This window comes from Meles meles, chromosome 2, assembly GCF_922984935.1.
Source record: "Meles meles chromosome 2, mMelMel3.1 paternal haplotype, whole genome shotgun sequence".
NCBI lineage: Eukaryota > Metazoa > Chordata > Mammalia > Carnivora > Mustelidae > Meles > Meles meles.
Genome location: NC_060067.1, coordinates 73,086,473 through 73,110,836, shown reverse-complemented (window position 1 = coordinate 73,110,836; position 24,364 = coordinate 73,086,473). Strand labels below are relative to the sequence as shown.

At 41.7% G+C, this 24,364-nt stretch overlaps 2 protein-coding genes across 3 annotated transcripts in view; one reads left to right on the top strand and one right to left on the bottom strand.

Moving 5' to 3' along the window:
- The window catches only part of MAML3 (mastermind like transcriptional coactivator 3), a 409,056-nt gene that overhangs the window by 305,549 nt on the left and 79,143 nt on the right, over positions 1 to 24,364 (bottom strand). The gene's annotated exons all lie outside the window — the stretch shown is intronic.
- On the top strand, positions 12,238 to 12,881 carry LOC123932497 (40S ribosomal protein S24-like). The gene has a single exon (XM_045990725.1). The coding sequence runs from the start codon at positions 12,282 to 12,284 to the stop codon at positions 12,879 to 12,881; it is 600 nt and encodes a 199-aa protein (XP_045846681.1). The 5' UTR covers positions 12,238 to 12,281.

Below are 24,364 nucleotides of genomic sequence, written 5' to 3'. Positions count from 1 at the left end.
CACCTAGCTTCTGCTGATAGATAAATACAACAGTATTTACCTGAACTTCACCATCTCATTGAAAATATTCACACAAAATTCCATTCTTCTCTAAACAGTTTGAAAACCAAGCGAGTTGCAGACACAGTTTTGAAGGTTTCCTGGGCTTCCGGATGGGGCAATTCAATAGGTATTTTTCAGGGCTTGTTGGGTGCCAGGCACTTACATTAGAAACTTTGAGAAACATGAAGATGAGGAAGACACAGCTCTGGCCTTGAGTTGCTTAAAATAAAGTAGGGAGGGGCGCCTGGGTGGCTCAGTGGGTTAAAGCCTCTGCCTTTGGCTCAGGTCAAGATCCCAGGGCCCTGGGATGGAGCCCCACATTGCACTGGGTTCTCTGCTCAGCGGGGAGCCTGCTTCCACTTCTCTCTCTGCCTTCCCCTCTACCTACTTGTGATCTCTGTCTGTCAAATAAATAAATAAAATCTTAAAAAAAAAAATAAAGTAGGGAAGGTGCATAATATCTATAGGGGAGGAAATTAGGGGTAGCAGTTGAGTTGTAAATGGCACTCGGGAGACGGTCCTGAAGCTGGATTTGCACAGCAGATGCAGTCTGTATTTAATTATCTACTTACTTAAAATGGTTTGGCCAGGGAGGCTGCCGGAGAACCTGGGAGAGAGACTCTCTCCTCGGAGTCACTGTGTGAGCTCCCAAGGACACAGCGAGTAGAGCTCAGAGCAGAACATGAAGAGTTCCAAAAGAGAGGAGACAAGAGAGAGGTCAGGCTGCTTCAGAGAACCAGAGGAGGCCATCTGAGTAGGAATAGAGAAAAGTTTCACAGAGGAAACTGAGATGGGCCTTTCTCCGGGGAGAGATGGAGGGGAAGAGAAGTAAATCTGAAAGCAGGCCCCATTTAAGCTCAGGCGCAGAGGGGAGAAAACAGAGCACTGATCAGATCACCAGGGCAGAGAGACCATCATTAAATGTCAAGAAAGAATGTGAGACAGCGTAAAGGTGGGGGAAAGTTCTGAAGACCTTCCAGGGGTCTGTGCTTGGATGGCTCAGTGAGGAAATTCAGGGCATTGGAGGTGGGCATGAAACAGAGGTCTGAAGGAAGAGAATCACCACCCAGAAGAGAAGCAGGCAGAGCCAGTCCCGGTGCGTAATTCTGTAGCAGAAGCTTCGCACCCATATTTGAATAATGTAGTTAGTACAACCGAGAGGGCTACACCCCAGGCACCGACGAACGCCTCAAGCCAGCCCTGGCTCACACTGCATTTCAGCTCAAAACTCTCAGTGCAGGGCCAAACACTAACTAGGTGAGTGGTGAAGGGATTATAGCTAAGGTAGGTTTAGTTTGACATGAACACTCCCCTCTCCCCCAAAATGGGCACAACAGACGAGGAAGGCTTCTCTCAGGGCTGAGCATTCGGTTACTGTACATAGTTGATTTAACCTGGAAGACACTAAAAGCAAATGAAATGAGGTCTGGAGATCATTTATGAATTTCACCTTTAAATGGCATAAGTGAGAGCTGGTGGCATTGTTCATCTTTTACTTCATGATAATCAGAAAAAGACAGGCTCTTAACATCAAAAGAAAAGCATCCCAGTTACCCAGCATTTGGTAAGGTTTTCCACTGGTAATTCCCTTTTGGTTAATCCCTTCCTGTATGCTTCCCTTTATGAAAACATTTTAGTTTTGGTTCAAAAGAAAAAATGATGAAAATTAGTATAAAGTCTGGAAAAAAGCAGATGGAGTGGGAGAATAATGATCACTTTTCTGTGTGATACAGAGTAAGTGGACTGGATTTCTGGCCATGTAGTAGGATAGTATTTCAAGTACGAAAGGAAAATTTCTTGAAGGAAATGGACAGTTTAACCATGAATGTGGTCCTTTTGATATCCCACTGAAACGTGAGAAATCCAGGAATAGAGAACAGGAAACCACAACACCCTTGACTGAGAAATAAACGCAGGTTATTTTTTCAAAAGGCACAGGGGTGACCAAACAATAAGGCCATCCCCAAAAGTCAGGAGAAATGTACTGGGAACTTACTGGGCATAGAACTGAAGACAGTCTGCTTCAAAGTGGACTTCACGTAGTTGCAAAAACGGTGGATGCTTTCCCTACCTTTATCACCAAAGACAGCAAACATCTTCCATGGAAAACTTAACTGGAATCTGTTTTGTTCTAAGGTCAGATCTACAAAGCCATAATTACCCAGGTAACTTGGGTCTGATGGTGCCCAAAATATCCAGGTAATTATAGGAGAAAGGTCATTTCCTCTGTATAATCTCAACTATACCACTGGCTGTCTCCACTGGCAGTTATCCAGTTAAGAACAGCCTTTCATTTCACTTTGTGTTTGCACAGACCTTGCCAAAGACTGTGACATCCTTAATAGGGGATTTTTTTTAATTGCCTTTATAAATATTCCTGCTCTCTTGCTCCATTCCCTAGGATGATCTGATGACTTCTTCCAAAGGATGATACATAAAAACCTCTTTTGCTAATTTTTACATTCAAGGAAATGCATTCTGGAATGGGAGAATTCCATGACATAGAAAGGAAATGGGAGAGGTGAAGAGGAAGAATGTGGTGGGGGGGGGTACCAAGATCTGCAAAACTGTGGGGATTAAAAAATTCATAGCTATGTCAAGAGAGGAAGAGAGAGGGGGGGAGAGAGAGAGAGAAGCAATGCAGATATGCAGGTCCGACAAACGTCTTTTTGAGCTTTGACAACACAGGTAGTTTGGGGGCAGAAAGAAGCCCATCTGCTGGTCTGTGATTGCTTGAGAGAAGCAACCATTCCTTTTCTTCACAAAGAAAAAATGGCATTTATCTCAAGTACAGCAAGGCATATTAGGATTCACCTCCCCCATTCTCTTTCTTCCCTCTTCCTCCTACCGTCTCCCTCACCACCTCCCCTTCCTGTTGGAAAAGAAAAGGTGGGAGGGGAGAGGGAGGGGGAGGAGGACCCACCGGCCACAGACAACACTGTGGGAGTCTCTTTCTTCAGCTTTTACCAGCCTATGGGGGTCAGGATGCTATTGGTTCAGCTTTATGTGTGATATGGTGCCTCTCACTTAGCAACAGCGAGCAGGAGAGACAGGAAGCAACGCCACCTGGCTCAGCGAGTGTGCGGATGGTTTAAAACGAGCCACTCACTCAGAGGGAGACAGAAGGGGAGAGAGAGAGAGAAAGAGAGCAGTCGGAGCTTAACATATTGTACCATTAAGAGCAAGGCTTAATCAGGGTGTTAACAACAACCAACAGGCAGGCGACTGGGTCGGGGGGGGGGGGCAAAGACTGGACAGGAATTATTTTTAATGAATTTATCTATGTATAAATTATAGAGATAATAATGCCTTCCTTGTGTGTGTGTGTGTGTGTGTGTGTGTGTGTGTGTGTGTGTGTTCAGGACAAACTACTCTGTGTTGCATGGGTGATGGATGGGAAAAGAGATGGGCTCCCCCGGCAAAAATAAGAGGTGAGATGAATCTAAAACTCCACAACAAGTTTACTGGGTTTTATTTGGTTTTCACACCAGGGTGCGACTAGAAAAGAAAAAGTCAAATTGGGTGCACTTGAAATTGGCTATGTAATCAGAAGATTATTTTTTTTTAATTAGTCAACACAGTAGCTGTTTCTAAATCCTAAATTCCATTTTAGCGTTTGAAAATGAACTTTCTGGAGTGGCAAGTGGCGGAAGAGAAATACATCTCTGCTACAGAAAGGTTGTTTGGGGGTTTTGTTTTTGTTTTTGTTTTTTGGGTTTTTTCCTTTGCTTCCTTTGTGGTAAAAGGGAAATTTCTGAGAAGGCTGCTGATAGAAGTTCTGAAAGCTCACACTGCCTGAACGTAACAGGGCTCGGGGCCAACAACAACAAGGAAATGTATTCTGCTATTCCATATTCTTTCACTCCTCTTAATAGAATTTTCCTTTCTCCTCTGCCCTAGATCTCCCACCAATCTTTAGGAGGATTATCTTACCTGTTTATCCACTCCAACCCAACCCTCCCCATAACACTCAACAGCCTACACTGAGACTCTAGATGGGAAAGAATCTTTCTTCCCTTTTCAGAGAAAACTGGTGCCTTTAAGTATGGACTGGGCCCTTTCATTGGCTCAAATGGGGACCTAGAGACAAAGACAAACACCCTGGAGGGCACAGATGGACCTCTATGGGCCCCAATAAACCAGACCCAATTAACCCCTTCAGCTCTGAGCCTGAAAAGCCACTGACTACAGTGACACCTACTGCCCGGGGCACAGCTGTACAACCTGGTGCACCTAACCAGGTTCTCAAAAGCAGCCATTTGCTCCTGTGATGGTGGGCTCCACTGAATACCCTCCTCACTCCCCTGGGCTCACACTTGATTGAGGAAACTTTCAGCCCCTCATGCCTTGTCTGGCCTCAGAATCTGTAATTTGGGCCTTCCTACGGGGCTGGGGTCTTCGCCCCAGGAGCCCCAACACACTCCCAAGTACAAAGAGATTCCCTCTTGTACTGATTCTACACGAGAGGGAGGGAAAACATGGCTTGGTAGGAGCCCACACCTCCTTCAGAATCACTATTAAGGTGAAGTCACCTTATTAACAATCCTTTTTGACACCTGCCTAAATTATCCTGGGAATGGTGAAACTTTGACCAAAACCAAACTGAATTTCCTGCTACAGAGAAAAGCACTAGAGGTATTTAGAAACTCCACTTTCACAGCTTCTACAATAGCATGTTAATGAAACCAAATTTCTGTTATTCTGTGTATTGTCAGATGCCAGAAATTCTGTCCCATGGTGGTGGGGGGGGTTGATTTAATTGTGAAAGTCAAAGTTACACTTTTCTGAAAGCATAACAAAAACGCCTATATATTAATGACAAAAATATCTGCAAGTCTATGTAATTCTTTCTAGTAAGGACAACAAACAATGTCACTAACAGAATCTGTGAATTCCCCCAAAACAAACAAAACAGGTTTAAAACCACATTAAAGTTGCCAGGAGCAGGAAGTCAACATGATCATAGAAGTACAGCTTGAATTCTTTTTGGCAAAGACTATCTAATGAGTCTTGACCAAGATAGGTACACATTAGGCAGAACGCTAGCAACGCTGAAAATACAAATATCACTTTTCTTTGAGGATGTTCGGAGTACTTTGCAAAGATTTTGCTTTTTGCTCCCGAACAGTCTACTTGGAATAGCTGAATGTTACATGGTGATATTCTCATTTCCTAACAGGGAAACAGAGGTGGTTTGCAGTTTACCCAGCGTCACAGAGCAGCCAGTGGAGGTGCTGAAATAAGAACCAGGCTTCCCAGTGCCTGGGTGGCTCGGTTGTTCAGCGTCTGTCTTCAGCTCAGGTCATGATCCCAGAGTCCTGGGATCGAGCCCCACATCAGGCTCCCTGCTCAACGGGAAGCCTGCTTCTCCCTCTCCCACTGCCCCCCCCCCGCTGCCCCCGCTGCTTGTGTTCCCTCTTTCACTGCATCTCTCTCTGTCAAATAAATAATCTTAAAGGAAAAAAAGAACCAGGCTTCCTGATTTAAAGCCTATGGCTTAACCACTGGTCCAGTGGTCTAGACAATTCTGTCTGAATCACCGTGAGGTCTTCTTCCTACCTCTCATGGATGTGCCTCATCCTTGTATGGTAATTTATGCTGTCTCATAATTGTGGTTATCACTCCATTTACATTCTTCTTAAAATTTTGTGATCCCATTTACGGGGCACTCTCACAAAATGGGCTAAGGGAGGAAAATCAGTTATGTGGGAGGCTTGAGTAAACCTATGAAAAACTCAGACATGTTTCAAACTTAAGTCAGATTCAAAGGGAAGTTGACCCCCCTATCACTACCTAACTGGCCAGCACCGTCACACTAAAATGAGTATTATGGGAGCGGATACTCAGAAAAGGAGCTGCAGGGGCTTACCACGGAGACACAGTCCACAAGGTGGAGCTACTATGGGGTATCCAGCCCGGTGGTCTAATTAACAGAAAACAGTGAAGCTTTCACTCTTTTGCACAGAATGTCACACCGGCAGAACACATCTGAACACAACCTACACTGTGCACGCAGGGTGAAGGTCTGTGACAATGCCATGAATCACACCGCCTCACGTGTAGAACCCTGGTCAGTAGGGTAAGGGGGTTAGAAATGGCATCCCCAACGTCTCTCAGAAATCCCACATATGTGTATATAATAAGAGGCTCCTTCCCTCCAAATATCTTTAACCTACAACTCTTTTCCCCTAAGAGGGAAGGTCAATGGTGCTAAATTTTGTCTCCATGATTCATTTCTTTTGCAGACACTGTTTAAACCTAAAGCCCAAACATCCAGCATTAACCTAATGGGCATCAGGTATTAACTGGTAACAAACAGGCCAACAGAACTCTCCTTGTTCAAAATGCGAAAGTTGTCCTTTATTAAATCAATCACGCCAGATGCAAATGCACGGTGAGGGGCTAGGCATTCCTCAGATGGTTAGATGAACTATCGGCACTGAGGACGGGTGCTCCTGGTGCTCCAATGGTAGACCCTTTTGGATTTCAAAGTCCAACACCTGCCTTTCCAGATAGTCCTTCCCAACCTTCTTCATGTCTCCCACAGTACCGACCTGGAAATGGGAGGCATCTTTGACTCTTTTCTACCTCCTGCTCAGTAACTCAACATGTCCCTTGGACTATTTATTCCCTTGGACTGTCTCACATCCGGCTGCCGTTTTCATCTGAATTCAGGGAATCCAGGCTGGGAGCACATCACCTTAAGCTTCTATCATTGCAGAGACCACACTCCCTGAGCCTTGGCTTTCCCCCCTGGGCCATCTGGCTTTGAGACACTGGTTATCCTTACAACCAAGAACGGCCCTTACTGATTTAACGGTTGCAGGTCTGAACAGCTTTGTCATAACATGGCTCATACAATCCCACTTCTATAAATGAAACAGAATGCCACAAACACGTATATGTGTGTGCATCTATTAAAATTTTTTGAATGGGGGCTCCTGGGTAGCTCCGTCAGTAAGGCCTCCGACTCTTGGTTTCAGCTCAGGTCACGGGTTCAGGGTCGTGATACCGAGCCCCGCATCTTTGGGCTCCACGCTCACAGGGAGTCTGCTTGAGATTCTCTCCCTCTCCCTCTGCCCTTCCACCCACTCATGCTCTTTTCCTCTCTCTCAAATAAATAAATAAATCTTTTTAAAAATTTGTTTTGAATGAATATAGCAGGACTAGCAAATCTTTTCTGTAAAGGGCCATTTAGTAACTCTTAGGTTTCGGGGGCCAAAAGGTGAAATTGAGGTTCTTTCTTTAAGAGATACTTACATAAAGAGAAAACAAATTTCCACAAGCATGTGGGCTATACAGAAACAGGTGGTGGGCCCATTTGGCTGATGAGCCATACATAGTTTGGCAGTTCCTAGAATATACAACAAGTGGTTAAAGCCATGGTTAGGTTTAGGAAATGGGGTAGGGAATGAAAAGATAAAATAATTCTTCCCACTTTTTAAAACATTGCTGTATGTTTGTATTTTTATTAAAGGCATGTAGTATTTTCATGATTTGAAAAACAGTCATGGAAGACATAACTGGTTGATAGATTAATTAAAATAAAGACTTCCTCAGAGCTTTCAAGTTCCTCCATATCCTTCTATTTGATGTAATTTTACATACTATCATCTGTGTTTATTAGGATGGTAGTCTCTTCATAATTTGCCTAAAATCCTACGCCACTCTCCTGTTTTCATATCTTTACCGCTTAGCAAAGCCTCCTCCTATTTCAAGGCTTATTTCCCATTTCTAACTTCCTCCTTTAATACTGCCATACCTATGACAGTACAGGGAAAACTTTAGTCCTCTGATCATCACTTGTCCGTTAATTCAGTGTATATTTATCCTGTCTCATTATTAGTCTGTAAGCTCCCTACAGGCAGGGACCACCCCAGAGCCTGCAGCATTCTCATAGCCCAAACAGTGAGAAATCTACCCTTAGGTGTCCCACCAAGCATTTGACAGCATTCTGGTCACCCTATGCTAAAATACAACTGAAGAATATTTAATATATATTCTAGGATCAACAGATGAGAGTTAGAAAGATAGAAATGTTATCTTGATGTAATGAAAATATTATTTTTTAACCTTTGGAACTAAATGTCCACCAATGAAATAAGCTGCCTCTTGAAATAACAAATTTCCTGACACTAAAAAGTATTCAAAACACAAGTGTGACCATCTGTTGGGGATTCTGTGGAAGGAATTCCTGCATTATTTACGCCAGACCACATAGTCTCTAAAGCCCCTTCTCACCCAAGAATTTGTTATTCTTGTTGACACGACTGCCCTACCCTAAAAATCTCATTTATTTGTTAAAATTAGATGGTCTAGAGTAACAAGGGTGACGAGTGCACAACTCAGATCATCAAAAATTCTGCTTCTTTGCCATTTGTGCCGTTCTAGGGATATACCGAGATGGTATTAACTGGCTTGTTTGAAGCAGGCTCAATTATTATTTGATGAACCACTAATTCGAAATTGAAAAAAAAGATCCCAGAGCAGAGAGAATTTTTTTTGCTCCTTATTCAGAAAGCTCCTTGGGGACAGTTTTCTTATTGTCCTTATTTATTTGTTTGTTTATTCTGTTTTAAGAAGTTATTGGGTTGCTCTTACTAATCAGCCATCTGAACGAAAACATGTAAAACATACCACACCTATATTTGGCTTGTCCTGAATCTAGCTTTCTAGATCTTTTAGAATTCCGGGGGAAACCAGAGACTCAAAAGGAGCTGAGAAAGACACATTCCACAACCTCTCTGGATGTGAGAATATAACCACTGAGCTCTCAGCCCCACACAAAGCCAAAGTTCCAGAAATACACACTTTCCTTTTGAGTCCTATGACCAAGTCCCTACCAATATCCTCCCATGGCTGGGTTCCCAGTACCAGGGACATCTCCGGGTGAGCAAAAGAGCCAGACCCTAACCCAATGACTTACACGGGTCACCTAAAGTGGTGTCAGTTCGTTGTAAAAAAGAAATAGAGATACACTGACTGGCTTTTCACGTCTATCCAAGACCTACTGTTCTAATTCAAAAGCCTAGATAGGGGCAGCTGATGACAGAAGGGATAACAGACAAGAAAGAAAAGTCCATGGAAGGAAGAGACAGAGAGGAATGAGAATCTGCCCCAGCAGCAAGGCCATCTGTCATTAGCGCTAAGGGCAGCAAGCAGCAGACACTGACAGAGAAAGGATCACCAAGATGCTACCCGCAAGTTCATATGGAACCTTCTAGAGATCACCCGGGCACCTCCTGCATGTGTGTACACAGCCCCTAAAAGGCCACACAGTTCCGGCCACATGGAACCTTCACATTCGCAAATTACATGGTATTCGTAATCAGGAATCTCTGTACTGCAGTTTCCAAAGTACTTTCAAAAGGTGTCATGACGTCATCTCTAAAAGAACACCTACTTTGAGGCCTGGCACACAGTTCACCTTTAGCTAATGTTAGTTTTCCTTTCGTATTTTCCTTGAGTCATTAAGAAAAGACTCAGTCGGGGCGCCTGGGTGGCTCAGTGGGTTAAGCCGCTGCCTTCGGCTCAGGTCATGATCTCAGGGTCCTGGGATCGAGTCCCGCATCGGGCTCTCTGCTCAGCAGGGAGCCTGCTTCCCTCTCTCTCTCTCTCTGCCTGCCTCTCTATCTACTTGTGATCTCTATCAAATAAATAAACAAAATCTTAAAAAAAAAAAAAAAAGAAAAGAAAAGACTCAGTCATCTTCTAAGTCTTCTGGCCATAAAAGCAAATCAGTGAGTGATAATAACAGCTTATAGTTTTCCAGTGCTGTGTGCGGGCTAAGCTAAGCACTTTACATGGATTATCCCAACAGCCCTATTACATAGGGCCCACTTTTTGGACATAGAAACTGAGAACTGGAGAGGTTAAGAACTGACCCAGCATCCTAAGGCTCGTAAATGACAGAGGCAGCACTTAAAACCCAAGCAGTCCGGGTCTAAAGCTGGAACACTCTGCACTACTGAGCTGTGCCACAGTAAAATACCACGTTGACTTGCCTTCTCAACTTCAGAGGCCTTTACTGCCTTTCTGCCTACAGAAACTATTCGCTTTTTGAATATCAGAGAATAAGATGGTAAAACTTTGGCTTTATTTGTAAATAAAAGTATAACTAAAAAGTTCTTCTTTTAAATACACATACATGGGGCGCCTGGGTGGCTCAGTGGGTTAAAGCCTCTGCCTTTGGCTCAGGTCATGATCCCAGGGTCTTGGGATCGAGCCCCGGGCTCTCTGTTTCCTCCTCTCTCTCTGCCTGCCTCTCTCCCAGTTGTGATTTGTCAAATAAATAAAATATTAAAAAATAAATAAATACACACACATATGCGTGCACATGCACACACACACACACACGCACACACACACTTTAAAAAAACCGTATCTTAGGAATCCAAAACCAAAATTTGCCCCCAAAAGACGGATGCAGACTCCAGGAACTATTTGCCAGAAGCTTCCCCCCCAAAAGACAGAAGAAGACATCAGTCAATGTGGTGGCAGTAAACCAGAAGAAATCTATGGAAAAGCCTCTCAGTCAGCAAAAGAATGTTCTAAGGTGTTGGCTAAGGTAATACTTTATCTGTCTGTAAGAGAGATAGAATATTCCAAGAGTCGAGTTATGCAGACACTGAAGTTTAGTGATTGAAGTAAAAGCAATTTTTATGGGAATCTTTCTAAGACATTACCTACTTATATTCATATATTCTTAAACAGAAAATACCATTTTCTTGGTGCTTCACGGTAGGACATCATTATGGAGATCAGCAGTACTAATAAGGATGTTATGCAATTATATGGGAGGTGGGGGTGTAGAACTCAGTGGCATTCTTTGACCCTACATGAAGTGACTCCAAACTGTCTTGTCCTCCGGGCAGCTTTTTAGATTTCTTTTTTTCCTACTCTCTGAACTTTTTGCTTTCATGCTGCTTCTAGTCTGCTCTCTTCGTTTACCTGTGGTTGGACTACTGAAGATCTCAGCATAGCTCCATGCCTCTCCAGGGTTAACTATAAACGGCATCCCCCTAACCTACCTCTCTCAGGGTTTTTTACTTATAATGTGTATTTATTTATTTTCTGAATTCGCTTCCATGTTCCAGATGCTTACGGTGGATGGAAGCCTAACCTCCAATCAAACATAGATATACTCTAATTTTTCTCTTTAAAAAAATGTGTTGTTGTTGTTTTTTAACCAGAATTTGGGTTTCTGGAGAAGTTTTCCTTCATTCATCTGGGAAATTAGGAACCATACTTTTTTAAAGTTAAACATCAACATATAATGGACCAGGAAGGAAAGAGAGTAGGATTCTTTTAAAAAGTAAGATCGAATGCTGTTTTTCTTTTAACACTTGGTTTTGGTGGAAATCAACTTCAAGTTTACAGTATTTTTTGTCACTAATGTAAGTTACTTTGGTAAGAAAAATAACCTAATATTTGAGGTCGTTCGTTCATTATTCCTGGTTGATTTTGGTCATGCGTGGATACACAGATTTTAGATACAAAAACGGAAGATTTTATGACATAAATGGCATTATTATCCCTCTGCACTTCCACAGTATTTGTATTCCACTCGTCTCAGATGGCCCGAGTTTCCGTGTTTCAACACAGTGCCCAATCACTGTGGTATGGCTTTCTGGTATTCCTATTATGTTTGTTTCTCTCCTCTCCTATTATTGAACGTTTTGTTTATTTAAAAAATTTGTTGTTGCTGTTGTTTTAAAAAGCACTACAGTGAATGCATTCATATAAATTACTTGTTCTTCTGAATTAATCCCATAGGTTTAAACATGAATCTTCATGTTATTGACCTAATTAAAAAAAAAAAAATCCAAGCTTGGTTAGAAATGAGAAATGGAAGAAAAGGAAAAAAAAGAAAAGGTAGGAGAGAAATGAAAGAACAGTCCGTCTGAGGCATGTTTTCTCCCAAGAAGGCTGCATCTCGTATTTAAAACGCTGGTTGTATCATCCGTTCTTCTGAGCATGCTGAATGACACTGTGATTCGGGTGAAGATGGGTTTTTTTCACTGGGATTTCACTTATTGCCGAGAAATTCCACATGTAGAGCAAAATCAGAGTTCTGTGCTTTCTAGAACAACTCTCATGATTTCTACTTGAGGCTTTTTTTTTTTTTTCAATTTTTTCAATTTGTCTAGAAGTAGTTGTATACGACAATGAAACATATCATTATCAAAAGTTATCAGGGGCTCTTTTTCTCTCCGGCTGCTTGAAGCTCGGCCGCCATCATGAACGACACAGTAACTATCCGGACCAGGAAGTTCATGACCAACCGACTACGTCAGCGCAAACAAATGGTTATTGATGTCCTTTATCCTGGAGAAGCAACAGTACCTAAGACAGAAATTCGGGAAAAACTAGCCAAAATGTACAAGACCACACCAGATGTCATATTTGTATTTGGATTCAGAACCCATTTTGGTGGTGGCAAGACAACTGGCTTTGGCATGATTTATGATTCCTTGGATTATGCAAAGAAAAATGAACCCAAACATAGACTTGCAAGACATGGTCTGTATGAGGAGAAAAAGACCTCAAGAAAACAGCAAAAAGAACGCAAGAACAGAATGAAGAAAGTCAGGGGGACTGCGAAAGTCAATGTTGGTGCTGGCAAAAAAGTGAGCTGGAGATTGGACAACAGATGGAGTAAAGATGCTGCAGTGGCTTTATCTGTGGTGATTGTGCAGATTTTTCATGAGAGGATTAATAAACTAAGAATGTTAAAAAAAAGTTATCAGGGACTTTTAAGTTTGATGAAGAAAGAAAAAGATCTTCCTTATTCACTATATTTATCTCAAGCATATTCACAGGAAGTAGATATTCAATAACCAGAGTCATCAGGAATAAAGTAGGAATTCAGTAAGCACCTCCTGAAGGAGTGAAGAGGGGCAGAGAGGGGGGTCCCTTTCATGAAAGGAAATCATGTTCCCCTACTGGAGAGCACACTTGTGGATGGAAAAGCTTTAAAAATCTGGTAATGCATCGTTCCTGAGGAATGTACTCAGGAGCATTCGCTGACTGGGGATTTAGGTCAAAGTTGAAAATAAATATTCTGACATTCTCATTATCTGATTATTAAGGAAATAAAATAAATCCTTATTATTAGGGGCACCTGGGTGACTCAGGGGGTTAAGCCTCTGCCTTCAGCTCAGATCATGATCCCAGGGTCCTGGGATGGAGCCCCGCATATGGTTGCTCAGCAGGGAGCCTGCTTCCTCCTCTTTTTCTCTCTGCCTGCCTCTCTGCCTACTTGTGATCTCTGTCAAATAAATAAATAAAATATTTTTTAAATCCTTATTATTAAAAAACATTAAAAAAAGCACACAAGGAAATGACTGTTCAATAAAGGGATTACCATGTCTGGAAAAAAAAGGCAGTCTGCTATTAGTCAAATTTTATAAATTTGTATTAGTATATTCCTCACTCAAGGGAGTCAACCCTTATGAAGGAGGCTGGGATGAAAACTGACCTTGATGATTTGAAATGTGTCTGTAAGAGTTGAAGATCAGGTTAAGAGATAGGAAAAAAAATAAAAGGATCTGTTAGCTTTACAGAAATTGCCAGGGTTTCTATAGCACTGCAATGGAAAAATCAAACATGCATCTTTTTCAAATAGGAATGTAATAGGCATCAAAACATAGGCAAAAATGTTTTCCTCCAACAAAAGTTACTATGTTTAGAACTCAAAAGATCTTTAATTTTTTATATGATTTGATACATGGGGCAATATCAATTTTTATTTGTATTAAATAAAGGTCTGCAAAAGTCTTGCCAGGATTTGCAAGGGCATCAAAGAAAAGGACAGTTAAGCCATTAACAGTCACAGACATCATTAGCACAAGTCTGAAATCAAAGTAAAAACTGTGAACAAAGATGGGGTAACTTCTCTTAATTTAACCCCAGTACCCTGCCGCTGATAGAGCTCAGTAGCACAGGTCCTAAAAAAAACATTATAAAGATTTCTTTGAACAGGGCATTAGATCAGTGCTACCGTGACCAAAGTAAATGCATAAAAAGCCATTCTAAAGCCAAACACCAAATTAAAAGTCTTGCTTATTTTATGGATTTCTCCTACAGAGAGTGTCAGATCCTACATTAATGTTATAAAACAGCGTTTGAATAGCCATTGCCTACCTAAAATATCACTGTCATAAATGATATTCTGATGTTCTTAAATATTCTAAAATCTATTTAAATACAGGTACTGAATATTTTATATTATTCCTACAGAAGTAAAAGGTTTGACCTATTCCTAATTACAGCGTTAATGCAGCGATCAGCATGATCACATGTAAACAGAAATCTCACTACACATGCCACTGGGTTGCAGCCACAGAGCCCAGGTTCTAGTTGAAATTCAATGACATCAGCAGAGAATAATCTGCTCAGCTAAACAGGCAGAGAAAGAATAAGCCACTGTGGTCCCAGAAATTTTTGTTTTTGTTCCAAGTTATCAAGGAATACAATGGCCCAAATTTCACGACGTCAGTAGTGACAATAAGGCAGGCACATCTGATGTGGATTTCTACGTGGCACTCACAGGCAGAGATGGATTTTCAGAGCTCAAATCATCTCCCCATTTCATTCCTACTCCCCCTCAGCCACCCTGTTCGAACCCTGGAGCCATATTTCATTTTTCACTGAACACTCTGGGAACAGTCATCACTTTTTATCAGAATTGGACTAAAACAACAACAACAACAAACCCATCCCTGAGTAAGTTAAACAGTTCAATGCACCAAGGATATTTATCATAGAGTGAGATCCGCCTAATAAAAGTAATCCCCTAACTATGACAGGGAAGACTGCATTCCCTCTCCAGTGAAAAAACATACTGCCTCTGATACAGGAGAAAGACGGCGCTTTAGCACCTCTAAGATTAGCAAGAAACAAAATGCTGTTCTTAGAAGATCTGGGATGAGAGAATTCTAAAGGATTTCTGAAATCAAAACAATGATCAAAGTTCACCATGATGCAGGACTTCCAATATGTCCAATCAAGGCACGTAACGAGACTAAGTTTATACCCGGTTACTAAAATACAACCTTGGCCAATAGAAATTTTTGCCAGTCTTGCTATATCTCCCCCCTACTTAAAGAAAAATGTAAAAGTCCGACGTTCAGAACGGAAATGGTCTTCATAAGGAAGGCTGTCGCCTTTTTACAAAAGGTCACCTTGGCCCAGTGACTTGTTACTTAAGACTTTATTCGGTGCTGGCAGAAATTACCCCCCAACTGGCAAAAGGAACCGAGACAGGAATGACAATATGGTGTCTGTGTGCGCAACTGCCACAGAGCCCAGTGTTTTGACATTGTTACTGAAACAAACTCAACTATTTGTGAGAGCGAAGTTGAATCAAACAGTTGGTGTGGCAGAAAAAAACATCTGTTTGTGAAGTCTTTTTGTCTGGAAAGTCACTAAGAGAAGGAAGGAGGGAGCACAGCCATCACACCAACACAAATACTACCTCTGAAAAATCATCTGGGGTCTCGTCAAGTGGGAACAGACACCTCGCACCCCAGCAGAGCAGGCTGCCCAGGAAGTTCCGGCAACACACACCTACAGACAGCTCTCTCCTCTGCGGAGTTCAAAGTGCCCTCCTTACAATCCAGAAGGTTCCTTTTCATTAATTATTTTGAATGTATTCTCTTTCCAGAAGGAAGCGCTAAGCCCTTTTGCCTTCTTAAACAGAGAACAGTGAACAAAATTTAACTGTTTTCTTGACCGCTATACCACTTGATGGGGCAGGGTAGCCCCAAGACTAGCAGCCTTAGCAACACCTGGGAACTTGCTGGAACTGCAAATACTCAGAAGCCTCCCCAGACCCCCTGACTCAGACACTCTTGGGGTGAGGCCAGGAGATCTGTGTTTTAACAAGCCTTCCAAATGAGTCTGATGTGGGCTCAGGCTTAAGAACCAGTGCCGTGTACTACATGGCTCTGCATTTCGGTGCTCTTGGAGTTTTCTGTCTGCTTTCAGTGGGTTTGGTTTTCCTTCTATTTGCAGTGGAGTTACTAATATTTCTGCCCACCCTGTATGCCTCTTTTGGTCCCTCTCCCTTCTAATTTGCTGTATCTAATCCACTACAGGCTTAGCAATCAGTCGTCACAGTTGTTAAAAATCATGTGTAAAACACAAATACACAGGATCAAATGAGTAAGGAACTGCATAAAAACTGGGGAAGCACCCCTGTGAGCAAAGTGCATGGTTCGAGAACACAGACTTTGAGTATCTATGTTGGCTATCCAGGGGCTCTTCTGCTTACTTCCTTATCGGCACAAGATCTACTTGTTTTTATTCCTGATGAGTAGCAGTGGTGGTTGAATAACTGAATGCCAGGAGAGGAAATAGTTGTATGGTTTACAAGTGAGTCACTCCAACATTCACCTTAATATATTCTTTTTTTAATATTTTATTTATTTGACAGAGAGAAATCACAACTAGGCAGAGAGGCAGGCAGAGAGAGAGAGAGGAGGAAGCAGGCTCCCCGCAGAGCAGAGAGTCTGATGTGGGGCTCGATCCCAGGACCCTGGGATCATGACCTGAGCTGAAGGCAGAGGCTTTAACCCACTGAGCCACCCAGGCGCCCCACACCTTAATATTTTTAATATAACATCATAACTGTCATTAAACGTTTGCCATGTGCCAGACACTGTGCTAAACATTTTAAATGTATTATTCACTGAAAGCCTTCCCACACAAGTAGGTATTATTGTCCCCATTCTGGATGAGCAACAAGGGCCCAGAGCCATTGAGGAACCCATCCGAGATCACAGGGCTATTAAGAAGCATAGCGAGAACCCAGGTTAGCAGGATTCCAAAGCCCTCCCGTTCCCTTTGTTCTTTTCTTAACATCACTGGGCTATGTAGCCAAGAAGTAGCCTCGTATGTACTCTGGGCTCAGGGGGCAGAGAGAGAGAGAGACAGACAAGAAGAAAGAAAGAGAAAGAGAGAGCGAGAATCAATCTAAAGAGACAGAACTGTAATAAATGGTCAATATTCCTCCTTCCTACGAGGAATCAAGGGAGACAAATGACTCAAGTCATGCCATCCTATCCGGAAATCAAAACTTCCCGTGTCCATAGGAAGACAGGTGCCCCCACTTCCTCCCACGTGCGAGCTGTGGGATGCTGTCAGCACTTGCTCTGCTTTCTGCCTGAAGCTAATCCACATTTTGGGTAGCCTTAACGGATTTCTTCATTTATTTCCCAGAGGGGTCCACGTTCCCTTTTAGACTCGACCTTGGGGTCCTTGCAGTTATTATTTAAGTTTGTTTAAAGCATACGTGATCTTTATTTAGAAAGATCATGAGGTCAGAATCTTCTGGTTCACGGCTAAGGCACTACCACTGACAATAACAGACCACCCAGAACACTACCCGTTGAAATGTCCTCTTTATTTCTTATTTTGTGTATTTGCGTATTTGCCTTTTTTTTTTAAAGGAAAAGGAAAAAGATCTCAAGGTCTCTTTCTTACAGTCTAACATTCTGTTAAACACACAGTAGCACTCTGATATGATGTTCAGTTCTCTCTAAAATGTTCAATGTACAAACAGATGCTATGGGTGGGTACTGGTGGGATAAAACACACTAAGCATACTGAAAAGAGATTATTTAAGAACATGTGTCATGAAGTACTGAAGCAGACCTTATGCTCCCTCCTCTCCATCCTTGGAGCTGCTGGAAAATTCCTTTTCTTAGGGAGAAAATCAGAGGCAAACTTCGTATTTCAACAACTTGATTATAATTCATATTTAATTGCATAAGTGGGTCTCTACTTTCTAAATTTCAAACCATCCCCTTTGGTTTGATTCTTTGAAGAGTCTGATCTTGGGGGAGGTATTTTAGGAAAAAAAATGTATTCTATGGATACTTTATAAAATCACCTGAATTAAGGGGGAAATATCTAATTGCTTCCTAAGTGAGGGTTTTTGTTTTTTTTTTTAAAGATTTTAGTTGTTTCTTTGACAGAGAGAGAGATACATTAAGAGAGGGAACAACACAAGCAGGGGGAGAAGCAGGTTTCGCTGAGCAGAAAGCCTGATGGGGAGCTCAATCCCCGGACCCTGGGATCATGACCTGAGCCGAAGGCAGATGCCCAAAGACTGAGCCACTCAGGCACCTTTCATAAGTGAGGTATCTTAGCATTCCGATATAACATTCACACCAGAGGGAACCGAAGCATATTATTAGCCTCTTATGTTCTGATGAGGAAACTATTACCTAAGACAAAATGTAAGGAGAACAAAATCTTATCCAAAGTTTACCAAATCAGTGGCATAAAAAAGCTCTTTATCATGGACTTTTATTAACTGTCAATGTTTCCATTGTTTATTTTTGGGCTAGGGGTGGCCGTTTGCCTTTCCACACTTGAAGCCCAAGTTTGTCTGGCTGATTCATCAGGGAAGGGAGAAGGCAGAGGCTGTCAAACGTGAGTCCTCTGGTTCCTGCAGATCAGGAAGGTATAAGACTAGAGCCTTTCGACTCTGCTGTGGCCTTGTCCTATTTGGAAGCCAGCGTTCACAGTATCATACGCGGATCAGCTCACACTGCCCATCACGGACACACACCTTCCTTCTGTCTGTCAGAAAAACAATCTCTTCCTCTCTCTCCGGACCCTCATCCCTCCTCACCTTACCAAAAACAACAGAACAGCTGTGCTCTAAAATTAAAGCGGGCCCTTTTAAGTTTTATTCCTTCCAGAACTCTTCTAACTACCAGAAGATCTTCTCAAGACACTTTTCAGATTGCTGGAAGGTTCCAATGACTACAAACTTCCTGTCTCCTAGGTTTCTTTCCCCCAAATCACCATAAATTTAAATCACAGAAACACCAATTTCTTCCAAAACCAATGTCTGTCTGAGCTGAGGTTATCTTGACCCTTCACTGACATGTAAAGCTGCTTATGGGGTAAAATTCCTACCCATGAAAGCATCTCCACCACTAAGTGTCAAGACCTTAGAGAGAAGCAGACCTAAGATTTGCTTTTTTTTTTTTTTTTAAATAGAGGGTTTGCCGGCAAAATTCAAAAGCCATTTTTGTGATACGTGCATATATGGAAACGAAAGCATGAATTAAGTCGACATTATTCAGTTGTGTTTGGAATTATGGTTTGCTTTTACTCTCCTTTGTAAAATTCCATCAAGGTGGAATCCCATCTTTCTTGTTAATGTTTTTTTCTGATCACATGGCTACTATTTATTTTAGTGAAGCAAAAGGAAAAGAAATATAAGCTATCGGTTTATAAAAGCAGCTATCAGTTGCCTCTACTGAGTACAATTTCTCATAAAATGCAGCTGATTCATTCTGCCTTAGGAAATCAGGAGCACTCTTTCACCTACATGGCAGTAACTTCAAAATCAGTGTCTCTTGGCTTTACCATCTCCATGACCTTCTGGATTAGAGTCAGTCCAGATAGTATCTGATGACCTTCACAAATCAACAGCCTTGCAAAGCCAACAGAGCTTCCTGTGAGAATCTGGGTCCTGATTCATCCATATCCATATGAAGATTTTTTAAACCTTTGGCAGAACCCTGCCTTAAATGTCTCTCCTGGCCTATATAGGAGCTGTCAATTTTACTCCGTCTTCAAAAAAAATAATATGACATGCGAAAATCCAAAGCTGTAGATCAGCTGGGTCTGTGTGAGGTGATTCTCATCATAAGATGGACTTTACCCTGCCCGGTTCCCTTGCCTCCACATTCCTGGCCCCTCCAGCAGACAGTAAGCCCCCTCAGGGAGCAAATCTCAGTTCCTGGCATAAAGAAGCTGCTCAATGAGTACATGCTTCATCAATGAAGGACACCCCAACTTTACAAAAGGACTTACTCAGGATCTTCCTCCTCTGCAAGGGCTTAGAAAGTCAGGCCTCCTAGAGCACACCATCAGCACTGGCAGACTTATACAGAGTTTTCAAGGGCACACCCATGTGTCTCATGCACTAGGCAGACCAGAAAAGATGTGTAAAAGTAAACACATCAGATGGGTGAAACCTCCCAGATTAGACCTTGGCTTTTCAAGACTGGTGTGTTATAAAGAACATGGACTTGAGCAGCAAACCAACCTGGGTCCGAATCACATTAGTTACTGGGCACGACTGGTGACTACTCTGAGCCTTGATTTTCCAACAGTAAAAGTGAAAATACTACCTCCAAAGGTGCTGTCAGGAGTAAACAGACTACGGAGTAGCTAACATAGTGCCTTCCCTGCCTAGAAGACATGCAGTCAAGGGCGGCTCCTAACATGTGCTGGTTTCCTGAATGACGTCACATCTCTGCTTGCTATCCATAGCAAAGGTTTCAGGAAGTGTCATTCTGACACTTACAAAATTCTCTCAACCACACAGATCAGCAGCTTGACCCATCTGACATGCATGGGGATAGATATACCCTGGGAATTCATCTAAAAGGAAGGAGTAATGCCCAACTTCAGCATTTAAGGATAGTCATACAAATAGAAGCAGGAAAAAAAAAAAATCCCATTGCCAAAAATGACCAATGCGATGTTTGGGTATTCAAAGCTGAGTAATTACAAAATAATAAATGTAAGTGTTAAGTGAATCCCGGTTGTTGTTTCCACGAAGGTCGCCAGGGACTGGAGGTGGGGGGAGGCGGAAAGGGGGCTGTGTCTAACACAGGAGCCACCTAGGAGCTGCTGCAAAACAGTGTGGCCAAATGCTTCTCCGACAGAAACAGGACTGCCCCGGATTTTCCCATCCTCCTAGCTGCCGCTGCCTTTCTGGAAGATCCCATCCAATGTAAGTCTTGATTAATATCAATTGGAACCTAATACCTTTAGATCAGTGTTGAGAGATGAACCACAAATCTTTTTGTGCCACTTATTCAGACACAGAAGAAAGGCGTTTTATACCATACAGATTGTTTTTTTTTAATCTCCAAGACTTCCGATCTTTTATGTAAATGGGTTAGGGCCAGTCTCACTTATAGGAGCAACCTCAACAACAATATTCATGTAGGAATTCCTGAATGATGCATTCTGGCATGCTTTTTCTCCAGTATGCTTTCTGGAGGCAGGGAAAGGACTTGGGATGGTAATCAAGGAAATCACTAAATATTACAATCCCAGGGGATCATTGAGGACAAGATTTTATAGAGTGTGTGTGTGCATGAGAAAGACAGAGAGAGAATAAAAAAAAATAACATGGAAAAGGAAGAGAAGGAGCAGAGAAGAAAAAAAATCCAAGGCTCTTAGAAAGGGTTCAATTTCCTCTGTTGCTCAAGGACATGACTTGAGCCGCCATCAAAATGGCCAAGAGTTTGCAAATCTGTCACACAGATTCGCAGGGAAGTACTGGGACAGCCACAAAGTCAGGGGAAGGAGACAGCATAATTAATGGTAGTTACAATAAAACTTGCAAACACAATTTCTATACGTTACTAAGTTATAATGCCCCAGAATATAAAAATAACTGGAGTGAGGAGGGGAGTCGTTGATAGTACTCAATTCTTAAAACAGCACAGTTTTCTGTAGTGTCTCTACTATTCTGTCAAAACCATACTCAGCTGCCAAGATCAGGCAGCTAATTCTATTTGTGAAAATAAATATAACAAGACTAAATTTCTTCCTGTAGTTAAAAGTTTTCAAATATTTAAAATTTACACTTCAGGTAATACATAAATGTCCGTCTTAACCTTATTTTATCTGCTTTTGGAGAACAGAGAAGGAAGGACAAGTTGAGGAATAAAGAACATACAATAATTGCAGTAGATACTATAAAAAATCAATACATGAAAAATATCATTTAAAATTAAAATAATCGGGGCACCTGGGTGGCTCAGTGGGTTAAAGCCTCTGCCTTCAGCTCAGGTCATGATCTCAGGGTCCTGGGATCGAGCCCCGTATCGGGCTCTCTGCTCAGCAGGGAGCCTGCTTCCCTCTCCCTCTCTGCCTGTCTCTCTGCCTACTTGTGATCTGTCTGTCAAATAAATAAATAAAATCTTTAAAAAAATTAAATTAAATTAAAATAATCTCAAAACAAAATTCAAATCATTTCTCAATGAAGTGACCACGGTAATACTGCAATATATTCAGTTATAAGCTAAGATCCTTTCAAATAAAATTAATTTTAAAAAGTTCTTAAACCAGGGCGCCTGGGTCGCTCAGTGGGTTGAAGCCTCTGCCTTCGACTCAGGTCACGATCTGAGGGTCCTGGGATCGAGCCCAGCATCGGGCTCTCTGCTCATGAGGGAGCCTGCTTCCCCCTCTCTCTCTGCCTGCCTCTCTGCCTACTGGTGATCTCTGTCTCTCAAATAAATAAAATCTTTAAAAAATATACATATATATTTTAAAAATTAAAAAATAAAAAGTCCTTAAACCACTGAATATTTGATTTCAAAGCTTGAAGATTTTTAAAATTTTGTATGAATAAATATTCTTATAGTGATAATAGCTATTCCCAAAACTCAATAGCTTAAAACACCATTTTGTTTTAGTGAGTCAGGAATTTGGAAAGGGCTCCCTTAGAGTTTCTTATAGTTATAGTCACAAATCTGTGGGTGCCGCGTCATCAGAAGGCTCCACTGGGCTGGCCACGCAACACAGTTCATCTGCATGGCAGGCAAATGACAATTGCTATTGGCTGGGCATTCCACCGAAGCTGTCCACCAGAGAGCCCACCTGTGGCCTCTCCAGCATGGCAGTGTCAGAGTAGTTGAAATTCCTTCATTGCAGCTGATGTCCCCCACAGCAGGGGTACCAGCCTAGAACACTGGGTGACAGTTACCATGGCCTTTCTGAACCAGCCTTGGAAACCTTGAAGTCATGAAGCATCAATTCCATTATTCTACTGGTCCAAGGAGCCAGAAGCCCACTTAAATGCAGGGAGATACCAACCTCACCTTTCAATGGCAAGAGTGTCAAAAGTTTCCACGTCATGTTTTACAACTGTCACAATGGCTTTCTGAGTCATTGCATTCTCTAACATTCCTTGCAGGAATGATCATTTGTGCCCATAAACATGAGTTTACTGTACACAAGCAAGCTTTGTGTACAGTAGGTGTTCATTAAATGTTTGGAAGGTGTATCATGAATAGTTTTCTCAGTGGAAAGAGTATGGCATAGCCACTAATGAACTCACAGAGGAGTGACTGAAAATATGGGGCAGATAGGAACGCTTTATGATGAGACTTCGCCGAGGAACTGAGCCCATTCTTAAATTTGTTAGGGGAATGAAAATAAGCATTGTTCAATAATAAGAACACTACCAAGAGCTTACTCTATCAGCTTGAAAGTGAGAAAAATACGAACTTGAATCGTGACCTCATCACTTATAAGCAGGATCTTAGAACATATTTTTTCATCCCCCTAAAATCTATGCTCTCATTTTTCAAACAATCACAAATATTTCCACCTATCTCATATTCTTGTGAGTTTTAAATGTGTAAATACCTCTATCTAGCTAAGAATAGGGCCAGAGTTGGCACTAAATAGTAATGTATTGTTTTTATATCATTATTACTATTTTAAAATTCTTAGACCATTCCATGGAACATGGGAAGCACTCAGTAAGTGTTAGTATTAATATAATTATAGCTCACTAACCCTCATTCTGTCCAGTTTCCATCCACCTCTCTACCTTCCTTCTATAATCATTTTACAACTTGACACATCAAACTTTCAGAACTTCTTCATTCCCTCTTTATGTTCTGACAAACATGAACAAGAACAATGAAAATGCCCAAAGCTGGGCAACTTTAAGAAAAACCAGGCATTGTAAGATGCTTAAATAATTATATAATCAATAGGTAATTTTTATCAGTTTCAAACTTTCGTAAGAAAAAAATTTCCACCTTGATTACTGCAACTTCAGAATGTTACTAGCCTGTAGGAGAAGGTAAAAGGTGAAGTCTTTTTCCTTCAACAAGGTTCTATGATGGAATGACTACCTCTTTCTTCAGTACAGGAAATAGGACCGAGAAACAAACTTTGTGTGGTATGTCTAGAGGTCTGATGCTATCAAAGAATGAGCAGGGATGGCTTTTGTACTAGAAGGCCTATGGAATAGAATTTATGGTTAAATCATGCTACAGGTCACACTGGAATTGGTTTGCCGTGTTTTCTTAATATTAAACTGAAAATGAAGTGGACTGTAAGTTCTGTGAGGACAAGACAATGTCTTGCTTGCTCCCCCATTGCATTTCTGGTACCCACCTTAGTACGTGGCACTTAGCAAAGGTTTCAGGAGTTACCTGTTAAAATGAGTTGCATAATTTCATGTTAAAATAAATGCCTGGGCAAAAAACCCTCTAAATATTTGAACCTAAGTATTTGGACTTTGCGGTCTACAGACAAC